Genomic DNA, 26,622 nt, shown 5'->3' on the forward strand with positions numbered 1-26,622 from the left:
GGTAGTTTTTTTTTTTCTAAAATATAGGTCTGACCATGTTCCACCTCCCTTCTTAGTGAGCTCCAGAGGCTCCCTGTTACCTCCAGTATAAAATATAAAGTCCTATGTTTGGCATTAAAAGTTCTTTATATACAGTTACTCACTACTTTTCCAGCCTTGTTATATTTTATTCCCCTCTATATACTCTATGAGCCAACTACACTGGCCCACTTGAAGTTCCTTGGATTCAACATTCCATCTACCATCTCTATGCCTTTGCATGAAATGTCCCCCTTACCTGAAATGTTCTTCCTCCTCACTTCTGCCTCTTAGTTTCCCTGGCTTCCTTCAAAACTCAGTTTAAATCCCATCGTTTATAGGAGACATTCCCTGAGTGTCCTTCCTCCAGCACTAATATCCTCCACTCTCAGATTGCCTTCTGTTTCTGTTTCATATACCCTGTTTGAACCTAAGTATTTGCATTTTGACTTCTTCATTAGAATATAAGCTTCTTGAGGGCAGGAACTGTTTTTTTTTTCCTTTCTTTATATCCCTAGCACTTGGAATAGTGCCTGATACATAGTAAGAACCTAATAAATGCTTGTTGACTCTTTCAACTGATTATAAGGGAAGGCTTTCTGGATAGGAGGGGGGAAGGGATATATTCATAAATTAAATTGAATTAATAACAAAAGCTAATATATAAATAAAGAGAACATGTTTTCAAGACTAGATCTTAAATATCTAAGACTAGATTTAAAACTAGATCTTGTTTATCCCCATTAATCTAACTAGTTTTTCTTTTTATTCCTCTACTCATCACTTTCCTGTTCTCTCTTACTCTTAGGGACATTGTGAAGTGCTGGATATAATGCCATCTAATCCAAACTGCTAATTCCACTACTTGGGAAAAGAGGCCATAAGATTGAATACAAGTGTGCTGCAGATCTCTCCATACATTCTTTTATTATTCCCCCTCCTAAACAGATTACTCCACTCACAGGCCCTTCTGCCCCATCCCCACCATCCTCCAAACAGAAAACAATCCCCAAGCTCTGTTCCCTCCAGCCTGGAAGGCTCTTTCCTTCTCCTCTGAAGAAATCCAGTGTGAAGTTCTTCATTTGATATTACAAGGCCCAGGGAATAATGTTGTTTGTTTTCATTTGTGCTGTTTTTTTAATCAGTTGGGCTTATTGACTATCCCTCCTGCTACCGATATGACTTGTTGCTTCCTGTGCTTTTTCAGTGTCATGGTTTATGGGATGAAGATGATACTGTTGACACTGGGACCAATAAGGATGATTCTGATGATGAACTCTCACTTAACACGGGAAGAAGAGATTCCTCTGACTCATTGAAATCTATCAATCTCGCAGCATCAGTGGAATCAGTTCATGTCCACTTCCCAGAGCACCAGGCAGCCGTCAGACGAAAGAGTTCTAGCACCACCTCACACCTATCCCACAGATCTAGCTCCTCCTCAAATAGGTCCAAGAGAGGTATATGTTCCACTTATTGGTAACATAAGGCATACTCATAATGAGTTTTCTTAAAGGTACAGTATGTTATAATTGCAACTTGTGTTGGAATTTTACTTGGATTTGAAGACTAAAACCTTGTAATAACCAAATTTTAGATTATTTCTGGAAATGAGTTTTGGATTTCTTACCAGCAGTGAACAGTACATAGTGGACAGCATAACTAGTGGACCTCAGCATAGTAATGGAAAATGAGTATATTTAGTCTTTTGTACTTTCAACTGAAGAACTCAAAATGATTTACAAGTCAACTCATTAATCCTTAGAAGAACCATTAGAAATGTGGAGTTAAGAAAGCTTGCTTTGTTTATAGTTTTTTACTTTGATGAGAATAGAGAGTGGGCCTTGGAATTAGGAAGAACCCAAGTCTCTCATCTTCAAAGGCAAATTGCTTAATTTCTCCTGGACATGGACAATTTTCTAAGACTCTCTTACTCACAGATAAGTTGCTTATCTCTATTGGTAGATGAGACTTTCTACAATTCATGGTCCTCTCCACCAATGAAATCAAAAATGTAGACAAAAAAAAAGAAGTCATCAAGCATTTATTGAGTGCCTATTATGTGCTAACAGGCGCTTAATAAATACTTAATACAGGCACTGTGCTAAATCTGGGGATAAAAAGAAAAGCAAAAAAACCCAGTTCTTGCTCTCAAGGACCTCACAGTCTAATAGAGGAGACGATTTATGTACAAGCAAGACAGAGATAGGATAAATTGGAGATAATATCAGAGGGAAGGCACTACTGGCATTAAGGTTAATGAGGAAAGGTTTCTTGCAGAGAGTAGGATTTTTGCTAAGACTTGAAGGAACCCAGGAGGCAGAGATGAAAAGGAAAAGAATTCCAGACCTAGGAAATAGCCAGTGAAAATATCTGAAGTTGGAAGGTGGATTGTTGTGTGTGAGGAATGGCAAGGAGGTCAGTGTTACTGGATCATAGTGTATGTGGAAGGAGTAAAGTTTTAGACAACTGGAAAGGGAGGATAGGGCTCAGTTGTTTAGACAGTTGGAAAACAGCAGTTGGCAGGGGAGGAGAGAGATTAGTGAGAGAGTGGGGAATGTAGAAGGGGCAATCTAATGGAGAAGACAGGATGGAATGGGATCACTTGTGCATTTAGAGCAGTTTGCCTTCACAAGGAGGAAATCCACTTCTTCATGTGAGGCAGGCATACAATGGTGGAAGGCAACTGAGAGATAAGGGTTGAAGAGGAGAGGAAAAGAGGAAGCTCTTGGCAAAGAGCTTCATTTTTTTTCCATTAAAATGAGGTAAGGTTCTCAACTTAAAAGATGGGGAAATGGGGAACCATGGAATATTTGAGAAGGGATAAAAAAATGGAAAAGCTGCTTTGGTGAGTGAGATAGTGAATCCCCTTTTTTGTTGTTTGGGGGCTGCTAGGTGGCACAGTGAATAAAATGCCAGGCCTAAAGTCAGGAAGACTTATTTCCTAAGTTCAAATCTGGCCTCAGATACTTACTAGCTGTGTGACCCTGGGCAAGTCACTTAACCCTGTTTGTTTCAGTTTAGACATCTATAAAATGATCTGGGGAAGGAAATGACAGACCACTCCAGTATCTTTGCCAAGAAAACCCCAAATGGGGTCACAGAGGCTTAGACATGACTGAACAATAACAGCAATCATTTTGTGGGGAGCCATGGGATATTTGAAGAGGGATAAAAATGGAAAAGGTGTTTTGGTAAATGAGATAGTGAATCCATTAGGAAGGAATAAAAGGATTACCTTGCTGCACTAAGGGTCCTGTTGATATTATGTAACATAAATTTGTAGTAGACCAAATCATCAGACTTTCATGATTTTTTTTTCCAGCTTCATTCAGCAGCATATGAGTAGGAGCAAAGGCAGCAGATGGTGGGAGTAATCCAAGACCTGAGTATTAATGCAGGGGAAGATCAACAATAGTATAAAGGGTTAAAGGCCTTTTTTTAAAAAAAATGTTTATTTTGATATTTTGAACAATTTGTGGGGAGGGGTTTTCATTTATAAGGATGTTCTCTCTACTAATGAGGATTGCAAACCCTCCTTTCTTATCCTGTGTGATTTTTATAGATTAAGAGCCCTAGGATTTAGGCTGCTAGGTAGAAGAAGGAAGGTATAGTGCATTGGACTTGGAGTCAGAAAGGCATGGATTCAAATCTTGTCTCAGAGACTTACTATTTGTATAATCCTCGGCAAGTCACTTAACATCACTCAGCCACTATTTCCTCAAATGTAAAATGGAGATGATAATAATAACATCTACCTCATAGGGCTGTTAAGATTTTAAGATCTTCCTAACATATTGGATACCTCATTCTTTTCACAGGCACTAATGTCTCTGCAGAGCCATGGCTCTTATTCTCCCTGCGTGATTGGTTCATTATTCATTTAGTTGTAAAGTATGAAGATGAGATTTTGTGGGTCTCAGGTATAGTCTAGAGAAACTGATATCCATCTCACTACTGCAAACTCCATTTTCTCTTTATGGCTACTCATGGTATAGATTTCATTGGTGCTTGAGAAACAAAACATTAACCATGTTAGTCAGTGAAGTTATATAGTCATAGACCAAATTTAACATGTAATTATTTTTGAAAGTAGAGGAGTCACAGATCTTGAATTACTCTATGTTTGGATTACTCTGAAAATAACTTTGAAGGCATCCATGTCTATATACGTTATCCTAAAATACTTTTAACTCAGTCTATACGCTCTTGAATAATACCATACAGCCTTCATGTGACTATGGTGTTCATGTAAACCCTGTTTCTCACACAATGTTTGTATCCCTCTTTATTTCTAGGCAGCACCAGTACTCGGAACAGTAGTCAGAAAGGAAGCAGTGTACTCAGCATTAAGCAAAAGAGTAAAAGGGAATTGTATATGGAAAAGTTCCAAGAACACCTCATCAAAGCAAAAGCATTCACTATAAAGAAGTGAGTAACTGGAAATGTTTAGTTTATTTGTGTCTTATAGGGCTGGAAACCTACAGTCAATTACTTTATACAGATGTTATGTGGGATGAAAGAAAAACTGCTTCTGTTGCCATGAGCGTAGCTCTTTTTGTGAGAGAGTATCATGTGAAAGACACACTGCCTTGCACATAGTAGGTATCTGCTGGATGTTTGCTCAATTGTATTAAGCAGCCCCACATTTACTATAGTATACTTTAAAATGAAATGTTCCTTTAGGCACAGTTAATCTGTGTATTTTATTCCTATAATAATAGCTCACATTTTCATAGGACTTACTGTTTTACAAATTGCTTTCCTCCCAAGTACCCTGTGAGGAAGATAGAACGTGTTATGAACTCCATTTTCCAGATGAAGAAGGTGAGACTCAGGGCAATTAAGGGACTTTCTCACAGTTATCTCAAATAGTTATAAGAATCAAAACCAGAAATCAAATCCAGCATTTTTGACCTCAAAACCAATGGGGTCTACACCACTCTTTGTTCTATACCTTACCCTTCCCCCACAACCCTATATTGGAGTGTAGGCAATAAAACAAACAAATAACTCCAGAGTTTCAGAAATCAATATAAACTAGGCATTGAGATCTAGTAGGTACAACAATTTCTCACAGGCCTTTCCCACTATCCATGCCAGGGCTTTGAGTGCAGCAAGGCAAGGGTATGAGGCAAGAAGCCTAGACTGTGAAACAAGACTAGAAGCGTGGTTTAGTAACAAATAGGCACGGTCAAGTAAAACAAATCCAGATATTTGTCACATTCAAAAAACACGTCTCATTTTGTATAATGAGTATCAACCTTCTCCCAAGAGTTGAGTTTCATGATCATCAGTCAGTCTGTAAGCATATATCAGTGCCTGCTAAGTGCCAGGCATAGTGCTAAGTTCCAGGGATACAAAAAAAAAGGCAAAGGGCAGTCCCTGACCTCAAGGATCTCACAGTCTAATGGAGGAAACAATAAGCAAACAAATATGTGCAAACAAGCTATATACAGGATAAATGGGAAATAATTAACAAAGGGAAGGTTGTTAGAATTAGGATTGGGAAAGGTTTCCTGCAGGAGGAGGGATCTTAGTTGAGACTTGAAGGAAGCCAGGAAGCAGAGATAAGGAAGGAAAGAATTCCAAGCATGGGGATTTCTGTAGCCAGAGAAAATGCCAAGCCAAGAGATAGTGTCTTGTTCAGAGTACAGCAAGGAGGCCAGTATCATTGGAATGAAGAGTATGTGGTGGGAAGTATGGTGTAAGAAGACTAGAAGGGGGGGAGGGGGCAGGGTTAGGTTATGAAGGGCTTTAAACACCGAACACCTTGTACTTGATCCTAATAGGAGCTGCTAGAGTTTATCAAGTAGGGGGATGACAAGGTCAAACTTGTCTAGGGTCATACAGCTAATAAATGTCTGAAATTTTATTTGAATTCAGATCTTCCTAATTTCAGCTCCACAACTGCACCTAACTGCCTACGTGTTCTTCTGCAAAGGAAACAGAAGAACCAGTGTGAGATTCCAGCACCAAAAAAAGACCTTGATTATAGATGTTTTCTTTTGTCTTATCTGGGAAGCATTTATATGCAAAGATCAAACCTCAAGCATGACTATTCTGGGGTTTAGAGATGGGAGTCAATGTAAACTCCTGGTCACAGCAGAAAAATAAAGGGCTAAAAGAGGAATAGCTGCTGACGCTCATAGGATATAATGCCATGGTTCCTCCCATTACAATATTCTTGACATCAATATGAATGTGTTGCTTGCTTTTCAGGACCCTCCAGATATACGTACCCATCCGACAGTTCTTTTATAACCTCATCCACCCAGACTACAGCGCTGTGACTGATGTGTATGTGCTTATGTTTCTTGCTGACACCGTGGACTTCATCATCATTGTGTTTGGCTTTTGGGCCTTTGGGGTAGGTTTTGCTCTTATACTTGTTTAGAGTATCCTTATGGAAAGGGTGTTTTCTTGTCAGGAAAATTTCATTTGGCTGTTGTTTTCATCTATCTTGCCCAGAAACACTCAGCAGCAGCAGATATCACATCTTCACTGTCAGAGGACCAGGTCCCAGAGGCATTTTTGGTAATGGTGCTCATTCAATTTGGAACCATGGTGGTAGACCGAGCATTATATCTCCGGAAGACTGTATTGGGAAAGGTGATTTTCCAGGTCATTCTTGTATTTGGAATACATTTCTGGATGTTCTTCATCTTGCCAGGTGTGACTGAGAGGTAAAAAAATTTAAAAAATTCTTTCCACTCTCCCTATATTGTTTGAGTTCCAAGTCAATATAGGATCTGAAGTGTCTATGATTCTAAATTGAACTGACTTTATTTCAGAACACTTCATCCATAATATACTAGGGTCAGGGACCTCTCTGACTTCAATGCCAAGCTGCCAATCAGTCAAAATTCAGTGACTTAGAATTCTAAACCATGTGTTTGTAACCTGTTGACATTAAAAATTGATTTTCCTTCTCTTTTAGATATTGCTATCAAAATTTTAATTCATTGGTGGCTCAAAGATAAAACATTTATCAATCCTCTTTTAAAATACATGATCAACTCTGTAGAGGTCAATCAAGATGCATTTATTCATGAGTTCCTTCATTCAGTTATTCAGAAACAATTTACTAAGCACCTATTATGTGCAAAATTTGTGCTAGTCATTGTGGGAGACAAAGTTTAGATAACACATTGCCCCTACACTTATGGAGCTAGTACAGTAATCTAGCAGAAAGGGAGTCTACTAGAGGCATCATTAAGTAATGCTGTTTCATTAAATCATTCATTAATCATTAAATAATAAGTTGTTTAAACATCTATCATATGCCAGGCACTGTGCTAGATACTGGAAATACAGGTACAAAGAATGAATCAGTTTATTCTTTCAAGGAAAGGAAGAGACAACAAATAGTACACTTACATATATGTGTATGTACATATGTGTGTATACATGTGTGTATTATGTGTATGTATATCTGTGTACATATATACACTTGTTGCCTTACCCAATAATATTGTATGTGCAGATATAATCTAGAGATAGACTGATTAACTGACTTGGTGTTCCAAAAGTCTTAATGCAATTTTAAGCTACATGCTTGCATATACACATACATGCACACACATGCATACACACATATACATGTATATAAATACATACCAATTCTAATACATATACATATACACCAACTATATGTGTCTATATGATACATACACCAAATATGTGTATATGTAACAAGTATATTTTGTTATTGGTTTATAAATAAGTATATGTACCAAGTATACATCCATACACATATCAAATATTATAAGTGTGTACATACATACATATACACTTACACACATGTAGGCAGCTAGGTGGCTCAGGGAATAGAGTGCTGGGCCTGGAGTCAGGAAGAACTGAATCCAAATCCAACCTCATCCATTCACTAGTTGTGTGACCCTGGGCATGTCATTTAACCCTGTTTGCCTAATCCATTTGAGAAAGAAATGGCTAACTATTCCAGTATCTTTGCCAAGAAAATCCTATAAAAATCAGTCATGAAGAGTTGAACATGACTAAATGACTGAACAACTACAACACACACCCCAATACACACCAAGTATATATGTATGGATAACAAATATATACACACCAAGTATATATACATATATAACAAGTATATATGTGTATAGAGACCAAGTATACACATATTTATATATGTATACATACCAAGTATATATTATACATGTACCAAGTATGTATATGTGTGTGAAACAATTATATTATGCATGTGTGTGCACACACTCGTCATTGTCTTGTCTACTCATTTGACTTCCCCATTCAAGTAGAAAGTTTCAATCTTTGTGTGTGTGTGTGTGTGTGTGTATGTGTGTGCGTGCGTGTGTGTAGCTAACATTCATATAGTGCTTTAAGGTTTGCAAAGTGCTTTACAAATATTATTTCACTAATTCCTTACAACAACACTTGGAGATAGGCACTATTATTATCCCCTTCTTACAGGTGAAGAAACCGAGGCAGATAGAAGTTCAATGGTTCTTCCTGACTCTAGATCTAGTGCTCTGTCCATTGTACCAACTAGCAGCAAGAGAGAGACAGAGACAGAGAAAGAGAGAGAGAGAAGGAGAGAGAACATAGGTATAAAATGAATAACCACAAATACTTCCAAAGTAGTTAACAGTGATTGAGCTGTATCTTAAAAGAAGAGAGGGATTCCATAAGGTACAGGTAAAAAGGGAGTTTAATTCTAGCAGCCAGTGCAAAGATACAGTAATGGGAGATGAAGTGTAGAATATACAGAACAGAAAGAAAGTCATTTTGGCTGAATAAGGCACAGTCACCAATAGATGACAGGTAAGTGGATTATTGAGATGCCGAGCGTTAGGTGAATTCAGAAAAGAAGGATGTTCTTGGTGGGAGAGATCAAGAAAGCCTTCATAGAGGAGATGGCATCTGAATTGAGCTTCTGAGGAATCACTGTGGAATGGAGAGCATTTCAGGCATAGGAAAAAATGGTCAAAAGCAGAGAAAAGACTAGACTACTTACTGTGTATCCCTCAAAACTTTAGAGGCCATGTTTCAGTGGGCACAAAGTCCAGTATGGCTAGAATATAAAGTATGTAGTGACATAATTATAAAAGGTTAGAAATATAGGTTTATACTGTATTGTACCTGGTCTTAAATGTTAGGTAAAGAAATTTAAATCTTCCTGAATTAAATATTATAGATCCTTGAAAGCCAGCTAAATTTTTGAGGATAGGAGTAGCATGAATAAATCTTGCACAGCAGGAAAAAATAAATGTGAGGAAAGGATCAGATTGAGGGCTATTAACTGTAATGTAATACTTAGAAAAAATTTGTGATCACCTTGAATTCATAACCTGACAAACGTCTCTTATAAGAGTAAGTTCACACATTCAACAAATATTTATTGAGTGCCTGCCAGATAAAAAGCATAGTGTTAGGTGCTATGGTTGATACAAAGATAAAGAAGACAAAAACAAGAAATGTATAATCCAGTAAGAACAAACTGCATAAAATTAATGCCTGTGATAGGAATCTTAAATAGGGGAAAAAAAACTCTAAGTTTTCAGTCAGGATTCAGGCTTCCACATTAATTAGGTTTTTCATTATACCTCATGGCATTATAGCTTACTATAGATAGCAAACTCTATAAACTTCAGGATAAGAAGGAAAAAAATTGCTGCTTGAAATATTTATTGCTAGTAGAATTAGGAAAAACAGAACCTCTCAGAGCTTAGCCTCCTCTAAGTACCATGAGCAGCCTTTGCTCTCCCCATTCCATATCCTATGACCAAAGTTTAAATTTTTTTAAAAATAGTTCTTCCTTTCCTGGTAAATTTACTTTTATAGCACTAATATGCACAAACACACATGCAAAAATATTATTTACCAAAAAAAAAAAACTTGGAGGAGGGGAGAAAAACTCTTAAATGAAACACATTAGTCATGGAGGAGAATGACCTAAGATCTTACCTAATCATCATTTCCTGTTTTACTTTTTTGCAGAATTTATTGCTCAGGTTTAAGATTCCACAAAATCCTACATTCATCCAAAGATTGTAAAAACAAAGGATCTCATCATTTTGTTTGAAACCATATTGTAACTTCATATTATTTTTTCCCATTCCTAGTGATTACACTAAATTCCTCATTGAGAGTTAAAGCGTGCATGAACTTGGCAATAACTTTCTCTGGATCCACAGATCTGGAAGACTTCCTAAAAAGGCCTTCTTCAATACTTTAAAAGATCTGTGACTTCTTAATATTGAGCACTGAGGCCAGCAGAGTGTATCTGCTCTTGCATTTTTCTATGTATTTTTCATTCTAGGAAATTCAGCCAGAACCTGGTTGCTCAGCTTTGGTATTTCGTGAAATGTGTTTATTTTGGCCTGTCTGCCTACCAGATTCGCTGTGGCTATCCAACGCGGGTACTGGGAAACTTCCTCACCAAAAGTTACAATTATGTCAACCTCTTCTTATTTCAAGGGTAAGTGTTCTCAATCTTAATCTCAACTTCTTCAGAGAAGAGGTTTTCAGGTAAACAGCCCTATTGGGGGATGTGGGCAGGAGCTCAGTACATAATGATTTTATGATTTTAGAGAAGATATGGAAAATTAGGTATTTATTTTGTTTTATTTTTATACTTAAATTTATCAGTGATCTTATCAGTGTGAGTACTACTTCCACTGGTACAGTTCACAAACCATCTATGCTTGTCCTGTATAATCTGTGGCCATGAAATTCTGTAAATTCTCTATGAAGGATAAATAAGTAACCAATAAAACCTATTGGAGATGTTCTTATCTATGTTGAGTTGAATGTAAGTATATTATCTTAATAAAATCCCCATCTTGTTATTTGCCTTAAGGCCCAGATTCGGAGGAGCAGAATTAGGTATACTTCAAGGGAGTGTAGAAATGTGACTCAATCATCTCTTCTCCTCTTATGTAATACAATTCTTTTGGCATCCACTACTGAGGAGCAGTTAAAATCCTTTCATATTAAATACACTGTGCCTACATATCTCTCTAGCTATAATTTAGATCCTTGGGGAGGCACATTTCCAAAGATATCATTCAATGCTATTTTTTTCACTCCCCAAAGTTACTTCTTCAAAATACTTTTTCTTTAGTTGATGTGTTCTATGGAAAATCTGAAAAATAAGAAATCTATAAGAATGGTATGACCCAAGGCTCTTTTTAAACAGAAACTGATCATTTATCATGAAAGATATGGGATAATGCCAATTTAATGACTAACAAGTCAAGGCAAGAGAAGACACCTTGTTTAAAGCTCATTAATGTCAATTAAGGATCTCCAATCCATATTATTCCCTTCTAGCACTGGGAAGGATCTGGCTCAATGACTGCCAAATGTTGTATGATGAACAATTAGTAGTACATGTGGTTTTTTTTTTAAATAGTTCTTTGCTACAGATCTCTAGTGATCAATATGTTGTAGAATGGCCCCTGTTGAATAGTTGTGTTTCTTATTACCATCCCCAGTCTGGTTCAGGAAACATTTAATCCCTTAACCTTCATTGAGGCTCTCTGGCAAGGTCCCCTTTTATCATCAACAAATGCTTGACTTGCTATATTCAGCTCCTGATGATGCTTCCTGAACACTGAGCAACTTAGTTTAAATACATTTTTTGTCCACATCTCTATTGACTACTCTGTTCTGATTCATCACGTAACAAATTCAACCAATCTGAATAGCATAAATGAACTTATCCATAAACAAGTGAATTGATATCAAATTCTTGGCTAAAGGAGAAATCTTTGGTTATTAAAATGATTTGAAGAAGGTCTATGGAGGTTCTTTCTGACTCCAAAGATATGTAAGTCTGTGGAAGGCTCATGGAAAATGATAACCTCGTACCAAACTTTAATAGGATCTTTAAGACAAAAGAATGATCATTTCCTGAACTTTATACCGCATGAAATCTCATTTGCTTTGGTTTAGGTTATCCTGGAGTAAGGTTTGAAATTCCAAGGAGCTGCTTAAGCTCCTAAATTACAATAAACCATATAGGAGATTTTTAATCTCTATCTCTCTAATGAAATACGACTCTTTGTCAGGTTCCGCCTGGTTCCATTCTTGACTGAATTGAGAGCTGTGATGGACTGGGTGTGGACAGATACCACTCTGAGCCTTTCCAGCTGGATCTGTGTAGAAGACATTTACGCTCACATATTTATTCTGAAGTGCTGGAGGGAGTCTGAAAAAGTAAGAAATCTATAAGGATGGCATGATCCCAGATTCTTCTTAAACAGAAATGGACTGTTTATCATGAAAGATACGGAATACTGCCAATTTAATGGCTAACTTAAGTCAGGGCAAGAGGAGACAACTAGTATTAAAGCTTGTTAATGTCCCATTGGTGTCATTTAAGGGTCTCTAATCCATATGAATTGGGAATTCTAAACTGATTCTGTATTACTTTTGTCAGAAATAGCCTCCAGATGCTTGATGGCTTTGCCAATTCTGTGCTGAATTTTTTAAAGGGCGTAATAGATTCTTATAGGAGGGGAAAATGGTGGAACAGTCTTCAAAATGGTGCATTTGGGAGAGGGAGGGAATGCTGTGCAGGAAAATTAGATCCAACAGCTACTTTATGAGCCTCTTTTACTAATCCACTCTTCGATGTGGGACAATTTTTTAACCTCCTAGATGGTTCGTAGCAACTGTATACATTGATAGAACTACAATAACTATACATATATTGGTATGGTAAATATGGGCAGTTGCTAATTTTTGTGTGTGATGAATATATGATCTCAGTAAAGTAGATAGTTACCATCACAGTCTTCCAGTCCTGTGTGACCTTTGTCCATGCCCTATCATAAATCCTCCGTGATAAGTCCAGCCAATGTACTTGTTATCTTCTAGATTACAGACCAAAAATTAATGAAGGTCTTTTGCTAAATATCTAATTTTCAGTCTGATTTTATTTTTAAAAAGAAAGGTATGGAAATGGAGACTGACCAGTGTCTGCAACAATAATACCAAATATAATAAGCTGTACAATGTCTCTGGGTCTCATCCTGGTGAGAAAAAGCTAAACAGAACTCTAGCCCTACCTCTGACCCTTATTACTATTAGTTTTGTACTCTTTGAGGATAGGGATTGTTTCTGTTTTGTCTTTGCATCCCTAGGACCTGGCATAGCACCTGATACATAATGGTACTTAGTAAATGCTTATTGATTAGTTGATGGCTTATACAGTTATCACAATGGTAGAAATATTAGATTTTCAGTTTCATGATTTTGTAAATCCTTGTGTCACTTATTCTTTTATTTATAACGAATAGGGTAAAAAGAGGGATAGAAAGTGTTATGCCCAATCAACAACTTCTAATTTCTAGGGAAGTAACAAACAAAGGGTTCATTTGAGTCTGACAGATTGTAGGGACTTTAAATCCCTCTTGTGTGTGTATCTACACATGCACACACACACTCACACACACACACACACCTTACTCTTTTAAGGCTATATATCTGTGAATTAGCCCCACTTAAAGTTGGTTACCAATTTGAATTAGGGCAATTTCTTTGAGTTCACAGAATTTTCTTATAATAAAAAAGAGAATTGACCAAATTCTCCCACCATTTTCATTCCTGTGTTTACCAGAAAATGAGTGATTAAATGGTAAATAGGAAAAGAAAAGAAAAATCTACACATGATACTTACATATTAAAATTAAATATAATGAAGGTATTCTATACAGTCAACCTTAGGGTAGGAGATGGGAGGTGGTGAAAATTACCAAGTTAGAATACAGTGCAATTCAGGAGGGAAAAAAGAAAAACACACTAGTAACAACAATGGTATCCTAGATTTTCCCTTTTCACATGGGAAAAGTCCCATCTCTGATGTGTTAAGGGTGCTCTTTTGCTTCTGAGGGCAGTGATCAGTAAGGCTAGCAAGGTACTATCTATTATTCCTACTCCAAATTCAGCTCTTTGGAATCTTGTAGTAATTGATTAAATAACATGATAGGATTAGAATGCCCTTTTTTCCTATTATTACTCAAGGTCCATAATAATGGGACCCAAAAGTCTTTTATTAATGATCCCAGGTGCTATGGAGCTGTTATGGCTTAGGTGTATACAACCATGAATTCACATGTGTGGATTGTTCCTTTTTTAACTGGTCTTATGTGCTGCAAAGCAAAAAGAATAAAAACTCCAAAAGCAATTAAAACCACTTAGGTATATAGGATAATAAAGAATTAGTATAGCCACAATATTTCCAGGGAGTTATTTCTAACACTCAATTTCCTAGCCAACACTTAGAAAATAGCCTTGGACTGTTTTCTCAAGTGTAAGGAGAGAATATTTTCCAGATTACTGCTTACAGTTGTCCCTTGGGATTTTACTTATGAATGTTATGGAAGCAACGAACTTCTCATACTCATGGATGATGATATCATATTAAGGAAATGGGGCTTTGTTTATTAATATAGATGGATATGAATGTGTATGCATATAGACATTCTCTAGCAAGCAATATCAATTCATTTATCTTCTCAAAGGAAGGCTGACACTTAGAAGTTAAAAAAATTCTAAGGCCCTATGTGGCCTCGAAGCTGCAGGTTCCCCACTCCTGGCTGGACGGTCCTAAGAGTGTGGCTATAAATTTATTTCTTTGTAGGTAAAGGAAATTACTGACAATTTCTCATCAGAAATGAAATTCATGCTTATTTGCCCACATGTGTTGTTATTGTTATTGTTGTTGTTTATCCTTCATTTTCAAAGAAGACCAAAGACATCATGGGATGATGTCTTGACTAGCACATGAATTGGATTTAAGTGAGGCAGAGCCATTATGGAACTATGTCAATATAAGGCAGCTAGGTGGTGTAGTCAATACAGCATGAAGCCTGGAACTAGGAAGACCTGATTCAAGACATGATTCAGACATTTTTTTAGCTGTGTGACCGTAGGCATATCACAATCTCTATTTGCCTCACTTTCCTCATCTGTAAAATGGGGATAATAGTAATACCTACCTCCCAGGATTGTTATGAGCATCAAATGAGATAATATTTGTAAAGTAAAGCACTTAGCACAGTGCCTGGCACATAGTAAGTACCATGTAAATGTTAGCCATTATTATATAAGCTCCAGGGTGTGTCTGTGGGGCCTGACAACAGGACAGATAGTCTTAACTGTTTGAATAGTGATTTCTTTGAGATCTATTTGGCTGAAACTTCACTTGCCCTCTGACACATCTCTCCTCTTTTGGGATCTGAAGCTAGTTACTTTTGGTTCCCTATAAATCCCTATGACACCAGTGAGGTCAGTTGCCCTTCTCATGTGCCTTTTTTCTCATCCATCAAGACATTTCAAAACTAGGATCTCTGCAGCCCTCCCTCAAAATCAAATCACGTAATATATGTAAAGCATTTTGTAAGAATAAAAAACTATATGGCTTTTTCTATTATTGTTTTATCATAATAAATCACTTCAAATTATCACCATAATTTTATTTTTACTAGCAAGAAGTTAATCAGATGTCTAAAAGTTTGCAACTGTATATTTCATAGAAGAGTTGAAGGGACCTCCAGGACCATCTAATACAACTTGTACCCAAAGTATTAATCCTACCTACAGTGCTACAATTATTGAATAGAATCCTAGAACCTAGAAGTGGAAGGGACCCTAGACATTATCTAATCCCATCTCCTCATTTTATAGAAGGGTAAACTGAAATCCAGACATGTTAAATGACTTTACCAAGGTCATACAGGGTAGCACAACTGGAATTGATACTGAGATGCTCTGACACCAGATCAAAGGTTCTTCCCATTTTGTTCTATATTCCAAGTCCTTTCAACCATTCTCTTTAAATGGCTTATGGTAGAACTTTCTTATCAGGAATTTCCTCCATAGATATAAAATATTATAGTATGTCTTTATATAATATTTAATTAATATAACATATTAACATAATGTTTGTATATAATAAATATATCAATAAAAGTCTTATTTTTACATATTTACTTATATATTTTAATATTACATTATATTTTCTGTATTTTATCTTAATGTTTAAATTAATAATTTATTTAATTTGTTTTATTCATTTTCATTTATTTTAAACTATTAATTAATTTAATTTAATGTTTAATTTAGTGTTTATATATTTATGTAATTATATTCATATATTTGTATATACATTTATATTTATATTTATCCATGAATACACATGCCTTTTCTGGTTACATAAAGTTGGGGAGATTAGAAGCTCAAATGAGATGAGAGTAAGCATAAATCAATTAAGTTATGAATTATTATTGGGACTTTTCATACACTTGACATAAATTAGGTTGAATCCAGACTGAGGAATAACCACAGAAAACAATATCAACAATATTGACTTTAAAACTTCCATGAAGCAGTATGTGATCTGAAATCTTAATCTGCTCCTTTCTGCCATCCCCCACATGCCTTTTACTCAGTATTTACTAGGCATACTAGTATAACCTTTAAAGGAAACATCCACTAGAAACCCACTTTCAAAATCCCTAGAGTAGGAAGAAATCTCACCACTATCCAGTTCCTGTTTAATAAGCCAGACAAATGTTCTCCACTTCCACTTCTCAGAGTAACTATTCCCAACTTCTATCAATCAGCAAGGTGAATCTGCCCCAAGACACCTAAGTTAGCTAGCTACTCCAAGCAACATAGTTAGGTACTGTCTAACATTTTCTGCAGGTGTCTGGCATGTCTGTCATCATCCCTGCCAGTCAGACTTCCAGCACTACCTTGGCAGCTTGCACACTGCCAGCTCCAGTTCATGCATGCCCAAGAGTCAGAGTCTCTATAGGTAGAGTGAAAATCTGACCTTTAAAATCTTGATCAGAATTATGACCTACCATAACCCTGACAGTTGAATTTTCATATTAGCCTAGTTGCCTTCCATCTCCTTTGGACATAACCAAACATAAACAGTTTTGCAGTTTGCAAAAGGCTTCTACAACTAAGTGCTAACACCTATTTCATATTACTCTCTTTTCAAACTATGTTCCAACAAAATTGAATGACTAGCTTGAATTAACTCATTCAAGAAACATTGTTAAGTACCCACTAGGTTCAAGTAGCCACTTTGTTAGACACCAGGGATACCAACAGACCTCCTTCTCAAAGAGTTTACATTGTAACTGGAGAAAAAAAGCGTATATATCTCTCTAACTGTATCTGTACACACACACACACACACACACACACACACAAAACCCTATGATTCACAGAACTGTGAAATAAGGATGTCAAAGTTCTGTATGAGATACTTGAGGAAAGAGAAATCATTTTCATAACATAGTATTAAAGAAAGCTTCATGAAGTAACAGGCACCTTGGTTGAATTTATTTAGCTTAATTTTTTTTTAATTTATGGAATAAAACAAGCAGTTCCACAACATAGTATAATAAAAAAGATCATTGCACATGAAACTGCAAAATCTATTATGTACAACTTGCTATTCCTTTTAAATATATAATAAAGTTATCATGTAAGTTTCTTTTTTTTTTCTTCCCTCTCCCCCACCCTAGATATGGCTACCATTAGACACAGAAAGGGGTGTGTGTGTGTGTGTGTGTGTGTGTGTCACATGCATATACCTGAATATGTGTATGTATATATATATACATAATATATATACAATAGGTATATATATATACACTGTATACATAGTGTATATACAATGTTTCTACACTATGTACATATATGTGTGATATATATACATGAATATATACATACACATGTAAAATTATTCTATACATAGTAACAGCAATATTGTTTTAAGAATGACTTGAAGCAAACAAGTCATTTTTACTATTATTAATACCTAAATTAATTATAAAAGACATATAAAGGAAAACACTGTCTGCATAGAGAGAAAGAACTGGGTTGAATCTTTAAAGGAGGGTATAAACATCTACAGATAGAGATGGGAGCAATATAATCTAGCTATGTGAAATGCCATGAACAAGGGTACAAAGATAGGAAAGGAAAGAGTGAGAGAGAGTAGTCCAGTTTGGGTTTAACATAAAGTATACAAGGGTGAGTAGGTAGTGAGAGATAAGGATGGACAAATGGATCGAGCATGTTCCTAAGGATTATCTATGGAACAGCTAATTGTACATCACTGGGCTATTAGGAAAATACTTTTAAAATCTTAACACTAGAGAGATGTCAATTGTTATCATTTTATTCCATTGGGGCAACTGGGTGGTATTACTAGACTTGGAGTCAGAAAGACCTGAATTCAAGCCCTTCCTTAGATACCTACTGGCTGTGTGACCCTAGGCAAATCAGAGACTTCTCTTAGTCTTTTTTCCCATCTATAAAACAAGGATAATAATAGCACCTACCTACAAGGGTTTCTGCCAGGATGAAATAGCATAACATTTGTAAAGGGCTTTGTAAACCTTAAAGCACTATATAAATGCTACTACTACTTTGTTGTTGTTGTTATTTAGTCCTTCAGTCATGTCTGACTCTTCATGACCTCATGGACCATATTATCCAATTGGCAAAGATACTGCAGTTGTTTGCCATGTCCTTCTGCAGTGGATTAAGGTAAACACATTAAGTGACTTGCCCAGGGTCACACATGTAGTAAGTGTCTGAGGCCCATTTTGAACAATGGTCTTCCTGACTCCAGGCCCAGCACTCTACCTAGTGAGCCATCTAGTTGGCCCTGCTGCTGCTGCTGCTGCTGCTGCTGCTGCTATTACTACTACTACTACAACTACTTATCATCATCATCATCATCATCATTATTCTTTTTACCTCAGGCTTGATTAGGCTCAAATGACTAAGAAGCCTTTTATCTTGCTGATTGCCTACCTGAGTCATTATCCAGTCATCTTAAAACACCAGGCTCAGGACAATGAACCTAATTCACTATACTATTGGGCTTTATAAACAGATAGCTAAATTTAATAAAGTACTATATCTCCATTCTTGTTAAACAGCATGAACACCATTTTCATTTTGCCCCATGACTAGAAATAGAGTTGAAGCTTTCAAATCCATAGTTAAAAAATAAAAAGTATGTATGGGAGGAGGGGATAAGGGAGGAAATGTCCTTATTTCTAGATATTCATCTACCTGAGGTAGAGTGATCTCTTCTGAAGACTTACACCTAGCCAGAAGAGGTCTGATGCACCAGAAAATTTTGCCCATTCTACGTCTCTATGGGTCCGTTATTACCAAACAAAATCCTGTAAAACAGTCTTGATCGGCAGCTAGAAGTTGGGGATCTCTATTCAAAGGACAGTCCTATTTCCAACATAGTTATTTTCACAAGCTTTGTACTTGTCACCTCTGGCAGACCACTTACCTTGTTGATGTATTTCTCTTACAGAGATACCCCCAGCCTCGAGGACAGAAGAAAAAGAAGGTTGTGAAGTATGGCATGGGAGGCATGATCATTGTCCTGTTGATTTGTATTGTCTGGTTCCCCCTCCTTTTCATGTCTCTGATCAAATCTGTTGCTGGAGTCATCAACCAGCCCCTGGATGTCTCCGTCAAGATAACTCTGGGAGGTTATCAGGTAACTGTCCAGTTGTTATAGCAATAACAACTACATCCTGAACTTCTGTTTCATATTATTCCTCTGAATTTTACCCTGGGATGATGAGTCCAATTCACTTTTCACCCATGAACTAATCCAAGGACTTTGAGATGTTTATTTCATGCCTCTGTTATCTTATTTAACTTTGGTTTGTCAATATAGCTGTGTCCCAATGAACATGAACATTATTTAAATGCTCACCTCATATTTCTACTGGGCAGGGCAAATTTAAATACATGCAACTGCTTCTGAGGATTCATTGTACATACTTATTGGAATCTAGCTATATTTGATGCCAAATGAGGTGCTGAGGAGAGTAGGATAGAACTCAGACTCTGTAGGGAGATGAGAGGAAAAGGGGACAGGAATAAGCATTTAGCACCAACTATGTCCTAGGTACGGTGCTAAGTGCTTTACAATTGTTGTCTCACTTGATCTTCATAACAGCCCTGGGAAACTGTTGTTATTATAATTCCCATTTTACTGATGAGGAAACTGAGGCAGCCAGTTAAGTAGCTTGCCCAAGATCACACAACTAAAAAGTACCCGAGACAACATTTTAACTCAGGGCTTCCTGACTCCAAAGAGTCATGAGACCCATGAGAGTAAAGGAATCCCTTCTAGAAATACCCGAGATGTTTATTAGAGTGGATAGTCCCAAAGATGTTAGAGCATTTGATTGCTTTTCTTTTCACATTACCATAATGAAAAGTAAGTGGAGGCTAACGGTCTCATGCCCTTTTTTGTCTTGTAGCCTATTTTCACAATGAGTGCTCAACAGAGCCAGCTGAAACTTATGGAGCCAACTTTGTTCAAAGCATTTCTAAGGAATTATTCAACAAATACTGTAAGTAAATGCATATATCAATTCCCTATTTAAAATCCAACATCTAAATGACCATAAAAGGAGCTAATGATATTTGTCAATGTTATAGAAGACTTAAGGTGGGAATGCTAAGGGAACAGAGCATGAATAAAATATGGATCCTTGATAGGCAGTCTTCTGGCTTTAGAAGTAAGGCCTATGTGGTCCAAGTTTATGCTATTTAGATCACCAAACATTTATTACTTGTGCCTACTATGTGTTAGGCACTGTGCTAGATGCCAAGAATATAGATACAAAGTTGAGATAGGTCCTGCCCATTCACATGAAATGTAATTGAGCAAAACAGTAAGAGAACAGTGCTTTTAAATGCTGTAATTTGGTAACTGGTAAATACCATAAAGTCATTAGTGTCATAAAGAACTGCTAGCATCAGCTGTAAGAAATCCATGGTCAGAAAAGTGATGAAACACTCTAGATAAGCACTATTTTCTGAGCTGGCCTGATGGACAAGATGATGTGGGCTGGGATTCAGATTCCAGTGAATGTAAGAATTGACTCTACGGGAGAAATTCACAGTTGCACAGTGAAACAAGGTTCATTTTAATGACAGACAGGAATCTGGGGAAATTAACCACTCCTTCTCTGATGAGTATAGTTGGTTGGGCTTTGATCAATGACAGCCGCATCAGCCATATAGCTCACTGCGGCCCCAGTTTCTGGATTGCAGAGTATATGGCAGGCCTTATCAGTCTTCGGTCAGAAAATTTAAAAGCAGCCCTCAGTCTTGCATGGTTTCTTCTATGTCTGCAGTTATGAATATGTTACAGTTGGGACAGACCACTTTTCTAAAAGAACACAAAGCCTCTTCCCCACCAAGGAGGATGTTTTTGTGTCCTTCTGGGTCTAGGTATTGATAAAACTGGAAATTTTATTGAAACTGTTTCCCATAGAGAAGAAAAGTATAGCCAAATTTGTGATCTAGGGACTTGAATTCTGTTTTAAGATAAAATCCTCCCTAGCTTGACCTTGTCCAAGGCAACTAGAATAAAGGGAAGGCAAGATTTAGGGATGTCGATTCCTAAGAAACTTAAACAGAAAAAACAAAACTTAATATGTGGCTACCTTATCACTACAGAGAGATATGGAGTATGATGGGAATAGGATCCCAGAAATAGTGAATGACTACCATATTGATAATCATGGAGTTAATCGTACTGCTATACTACACATTTTCTTAAGAAGCTTTTGTAATTATATACAAAAACATTCAGAGAAGGATTGTTTTCCATACTCTTTGAGTGGTTCAATGTTCTATCTGATTGTGCTTACAGAATGCTATGCAATTTCTGGAAAATTATCAAAGAGAAGACATAACAATAGTTGAACTGGAAGGAAATTCAAATTCTTTGTGGACCATCAGCCCTCCCAGTAAGCTGAAAATGATAAAAGAACTCAAGGATTTTGATAATAGCTTCTCTCTTGTTTTTTCATGGAGTATTCAGAGGTAGTTACTATATTTCCTTACCTAATTTCCCCTTTTTTCCCTCAGGGGGAAAAGATGGAGGTGGGGTGGGATATGGGAGGAAAAGAATTCTATTAACAGTTGGATCATAATCCACTGTCTCAGCAACTCATTCATTTTTTAAGATCAAAATCCTCATTTGACAACAGAGATTTATGCAGAGCAGGGGTTCTTAGCCTAAGATCCATGAACGTGTTTTCTTTTTATATTTTGATAACTGTATTTAAATGGAATTAATTTTCTAACAATCTAATATATTTTATTTTTTACTTAAAAACATCATTGTGAGAAAGCTTTCATAAGCTTCACCTACTGGTCAAAGGAGTCCATGATACAAAAAAACAAAACAACAAAACAACAACTTAGAAATTCTGACCTAGAGTTACAAAAACATCAGTAGCAAATTTATTATCTAGACTTTCTGACTATTCTCCTCTCCACTAGATATTTTTCCTTGAATACTTGAAAATGCCATTATATAGAAATACTAAATATGAGTTTGTGAACACGAGAAAGGGGAAAATGGAAGATGACTTACAAAATAAATAAAAAGTATATTTCCCTTTCCTTTTCCTTTTCAAGTTTCAGGTTCAGTGTTTAAAGCATCTTTGATCCACAGAAAGAACCTTGTAGGTAGATAATGCCGTTTCAGCTCATCATTTAGCTCTCCTGTAATTGGCAGCCTTAGAAATTCTAGACCAATAGCCCAAGAGAAATAGGAGGGAAACAAATAGAAAATGATATTAGAAGGAGTTAGGCATCTGGGTGACATGACTAAAGGAGAAAATGTTGACTTATACCTTTTCACTCCTTACCTGAGTCAATGATGAGCAGTTGGGAGCTCCTTGATTGAATTCTTTTTCTGCTTTGGCTGGTAAGAAGTAGATTTCCTAGAGAAGCCTCTGCTAGAAGCTACAGTTGTTGTCTCAAAACAAACAAACAAAAAAAGAAGCAATAGTTGAGAGCAAAAAAGAGGAAGAGAATTATATGAATAAAACATATCTCTCATTTTTTTCTTAAATGTATAAGGGGAGGGAGAATAAAGTACATATGATAATTTCTGTAAAAATTTACTAAGGTAACCTCTTAACATATTCTACACTGAGTTATTCTTTTATTTGCCCCATTCCCTGAGTTAGCCAAACCTAGAAAGTCAAGAAATGAATTTTTAAGGAGTACATGACATGAGTATTTTGGGAATGATTTAGAGGGCGAAGTCATAAGTACAAAAGAATGATATTGCCATTGGTACCATAATGCATCAAGCATGCAAGGTGAACACATAGAAAAACAATGGGTCACTACTCTGAGGCCTCTCATAACTTTCAAAGGCAACTTCTTTAGACTTTATTTTGGAACAGCTTCAAACATTGTTCTAAGGACAATAAAAATCTGTTATCTGAAAATCAGGCTAGCTAACTACAAAGGAGCTCTGCTGCTAGTAGGCTAGACACAGGCAATACGTTCTTTAACCTTGACAACACCTAAGATGAAAAAAATTAAAAGATGGCCCTCAGTCTTGCATAGTTCCTTCCATGTCTGCAGAGATGAAGTAGTAGAAAAGGGGAAAAAGTAATAATATCTATAAATATTAATTTATGAAGTTAAGTCCTTGTATAGTTGCTGAGTTGACATAGTTTTAGAACAACTGAACCATTTCAACACTGATATACTCTCACAATTAATAAAATTAGATGACATAAGCAAGTTACAGCTAAATGAGTAAGTGACTCACAGTTTCTCCAAGTAGATGCAAATAAAGAAGTTAGCAGAGTTGGTTTCATCATATGCCTTAAAGCAACAGGACTGATGATTTCATAGAACACTTTATCACCTTTGCAATGTTCATGATAAACACACACAAAAGACCGTCTTAAAGATAATTGCAACTTAGTGCCATTATTTATTGCACAAAGTGAAGAATTAGAGAAATTCTGTGGATACCTTGATAAGATCTTCCGGTCAAATGAATATATAAGTTGGTGATTGTGGATTTTAGTGCAAACATCAGCTTACTGGAAGATGATAAAGAATGTTAGAAAACAACATTCAGAATTAGAAAACAAAAGAGACCAAATGCTTATAAACTGCTTACGTTAATATAGCTTGAATATTTCCTTCAAAAATAATATTTGAAGGTGCTAAACATGAAGAGTACCAAACAACATCATAAAAAAGGAAATTGACTACTTAATGATAGACAGGAAATGACTGCTTACTACAATGTGAATAATTTCCATATCAGCTGTTTATTATGATCAACTAGTTACAACAAACATAAAAATCAACATAAAACTAGAAGAAATTATAAAGATGATAAGAAGATATGGTACATAATGATTATGGCTTCAACCTGATCTATTCAAAAAAACTATTGATGCCAAAAATGGGAAATGTATAAAGAAAGACATCAGTATAAACTATCATCATTGCTTCCAGAAATTTGATCACTATAAAGCAGTCACTGCAATGAGGAATCCAAAGGTACCTAGAAACTGAACACATACATGCAAAAAGGCATGACATTTAGGGCAACATAATTTTAGAATTTAAAGTTATCTGCAGTTATACAGGAAGAGAGTTAATTATAAGTATAAAATTATAAAGAGCAGTAGAGGGGAAATGACTATGCAGAAAGTCAAGAATGAAACTCAATTAAACTATCCCAAGATAACTGTCAATAGAACAAAAACTCCTTGAAAGAAGGAACTATTTCTCAGATTTTCTTCGTGTATCTAGCACCTAATATAGATAATAGAGAAGTTTATAAAAGGCACAGTTTTGCAGGGTAGGGGAAAGCTAATGAGTACTCTTTTGGACATGTTGAGTTTGACTTGCCTATGGGACATCTAGTTAGGAAAAAAAAAATCCAGTGAACAGTTGGTGATTTTAGAACTGGAGCTCAAGAGAGATAAGGAATGAATTTGCTAGTCATCTACATAAAGATAGTAATTTAACCCATGGGAACTGATGAGATTACAGAGGAAGAGGGAGAGGGAGAGAGAGAGAGAGAGGGGGAGAGAGAGGGAGAGGGAGAGAGAGAGAGAGAGAGAGAGATTGAAGATTGAAAAAAGCTATTAAGAAATCGCAGTTAAGAAATCATTGGTAACCTTGCAGAGAGGAGTTTCAGTGGAATGGTGTGGCTGAACACCAGAGTGCAAAGGGTTAAGCAGTGAGAAGAGAAAGCATAGGAGAGAAAGGGAGAAGAAAAAGTGTAGATGAGGAGTATACATAGTGTTTTCTGAAGTTTAGCAGCGAAAAGGAGGAAACAAGTATAGGATGATAGCTTCTTATTTTATTAATCATAGTGGCTCACCAGGTGATAATTACACAACGCATAGTAGTAGAGAGAGTGGGGCTATCATTCTCTACTCACCTATGCATTCTTGTTCCAACTCCCTCACTATCCTGACCACATGCAAGCCTAATCTTATCACTCATCCCTTCTCTTCCTCTTTGAAGCTTAAGTCTGGCCCTAGGTGGGGGAAGAAAAAATGGCAGAACTCTTCTATCTATATGATAACAAGAGTCAGGGCTTACTTCATAACCAGACCCAGGTGGACCAGATGTCTTATCCAGTGGCCCCCCACATCTACATGGGGAGGGAGAAGCAGGAGGGTAGTAGCGACATTTTGTGGGGCTAAGATTTTATGGCAGTTAATATGGATGGCAATAAGATGACCTTTTCCACCCCATGTTATTCATGGTCAAGTGCTCAGGGTACCCATGCTCCAAGGATCCTCCCAAACTGCTTCTCATTGGAGAAGAAGGGAAAGAAATGTCGCTGCTCTGCTTTAAAGCTTGACACTTTCCATTCAAAGATGAGGAGTCAATCCCTATCTCATTTCTACACCTCCTTCTCAATTTTGACTTAGGTGTAAAACATGCAGAGTAATTAAGGTTTGAACAATGGTCAGGGACCATGGTCCTTGGTGGAGAAAAGTGAGCAGCATTCACTGGAAGGTTCCTGAATGTTGATGGTCCTACCCCTCTCTTTCACCTTTTTTTTTTTTTTGGAGAATGTATGTCTCACAGCCTTGATAACTAATTAAAAAGATTACTAAATACCTGTTGTAGATAACACACTATCACTATGTTCTTAGAAAAATAAAAAATGTCATGTCCTTACCTTCATGAAGCTTATAATTGGGTGGGATATACCTTAAAGACATCAACATAGCACTCGAACTCTCTGTTCTCTCTCATTATAGCTGCATGTCCAGCCCACCTTCTCTTCTAGTCAGGCATGTCCTTGATGGTGTTGACCCCTGAAATAAATGAAGGTGTTTTTGTTAACTAATTTTAAAAATCCACCCTCTAAAAATTGTTGGATCAAAAACAATTTTTAAAAATCCTATATCTGACTATCTTCGTGCTGACTGAGCTACAGGAAAATTTAGTGGAGGAACATAACAGTAACAAGGTCTTTCAATCACTCAATATTATTTTCCTCATCTGTAGAACTACTCTAAATGTGTTGTGATCTACTTGGATTTTTTTTTTTAGCTAAGTGAAAGAGAGAAAAATTAGAAGAAAAGGACATTGCCAGACAAATATGGTAGAGTCCAATGCAAATTTGGTGAACTGAGTAGGATTGATAAAGATATGTTTTGTTTTTGTTTTTTTAATTGTCTGCAAGGCTACTTGATATTTACACTTACTTTTTATTTGTTTTTGTTTTCA

At 36.5% G+C, this 26,622-nt stretch overlaps 1 protein-coding gene across 5 annotated transcripts in view; it reads left to right on the forward strand.

Moving 5' to 3' along the window:
- LOC114054137 (piezo-type mechanosensitive ion channel component 2) overlaps window positions 1–26,622 on the forward strand; it is a 527,965-nt gene that overhangs the window by 492,729 nt on the left and 8,614 nt on the right. For 3 of the 5 annotated variants that reach the window (XM_027877280.1, XM_027877282.1, XM_027877281.1), the window contains 9 exons: window positions 1,226–1,478; window positions 4,317–4,449; window positions 6,241–6,388; window positions 6,490–6,704; window positions 10,331–10,489; window positions 12,084–12,231; window positions 19,382–19,570; window positions 20,346–20,438; window positions 21,749–21,921. In XM_027877280.1, the coding sequence (XP_027733081.1) occupies window positions 1,226–1,478; window positions 4,317–4,449; window positions 6,241–6,388; window positions 6,490–6,704; window positions 10,331–10,489; window positions 12,084–12,231; window positions 19,382–19,570; window positions 20,346–20,438; window positions 21,749–21,921 (1,511 nt within the window). Of the gene's footprint in view, window positions 1–1,225; window positions 1,479–4,316; window positions 4,450–6,240; window positions 6,389–6,489; window positions 6,705–10,330; window positions 10,490–12,083; window positions 12,232–19,381; window positions 19,571–20,345; window positions 20,439–21,748; window positions 21,922–26,622 lie in introns of those variants that run through there. The other 2 variants (XM_027877283.1, XM_027877284.1) reach the window with 2 other exon arrangements.

The sequence above is a fragment of the Vombatus ursinus genome, unplaced genomic scaffold, assembly GCF_900497805.2.
Source record: "Vombatus ursinus unplaced genomic scaffold, bare-nosed wombat genome assembly UNPS02014812.1, whole genome shotgun sequence".
NCBI lineage: Eukaryota > Metazoa > Chordata > Mammalia > Diprotodontia > Vombatidae > Vombatus > Vombatus ursinus.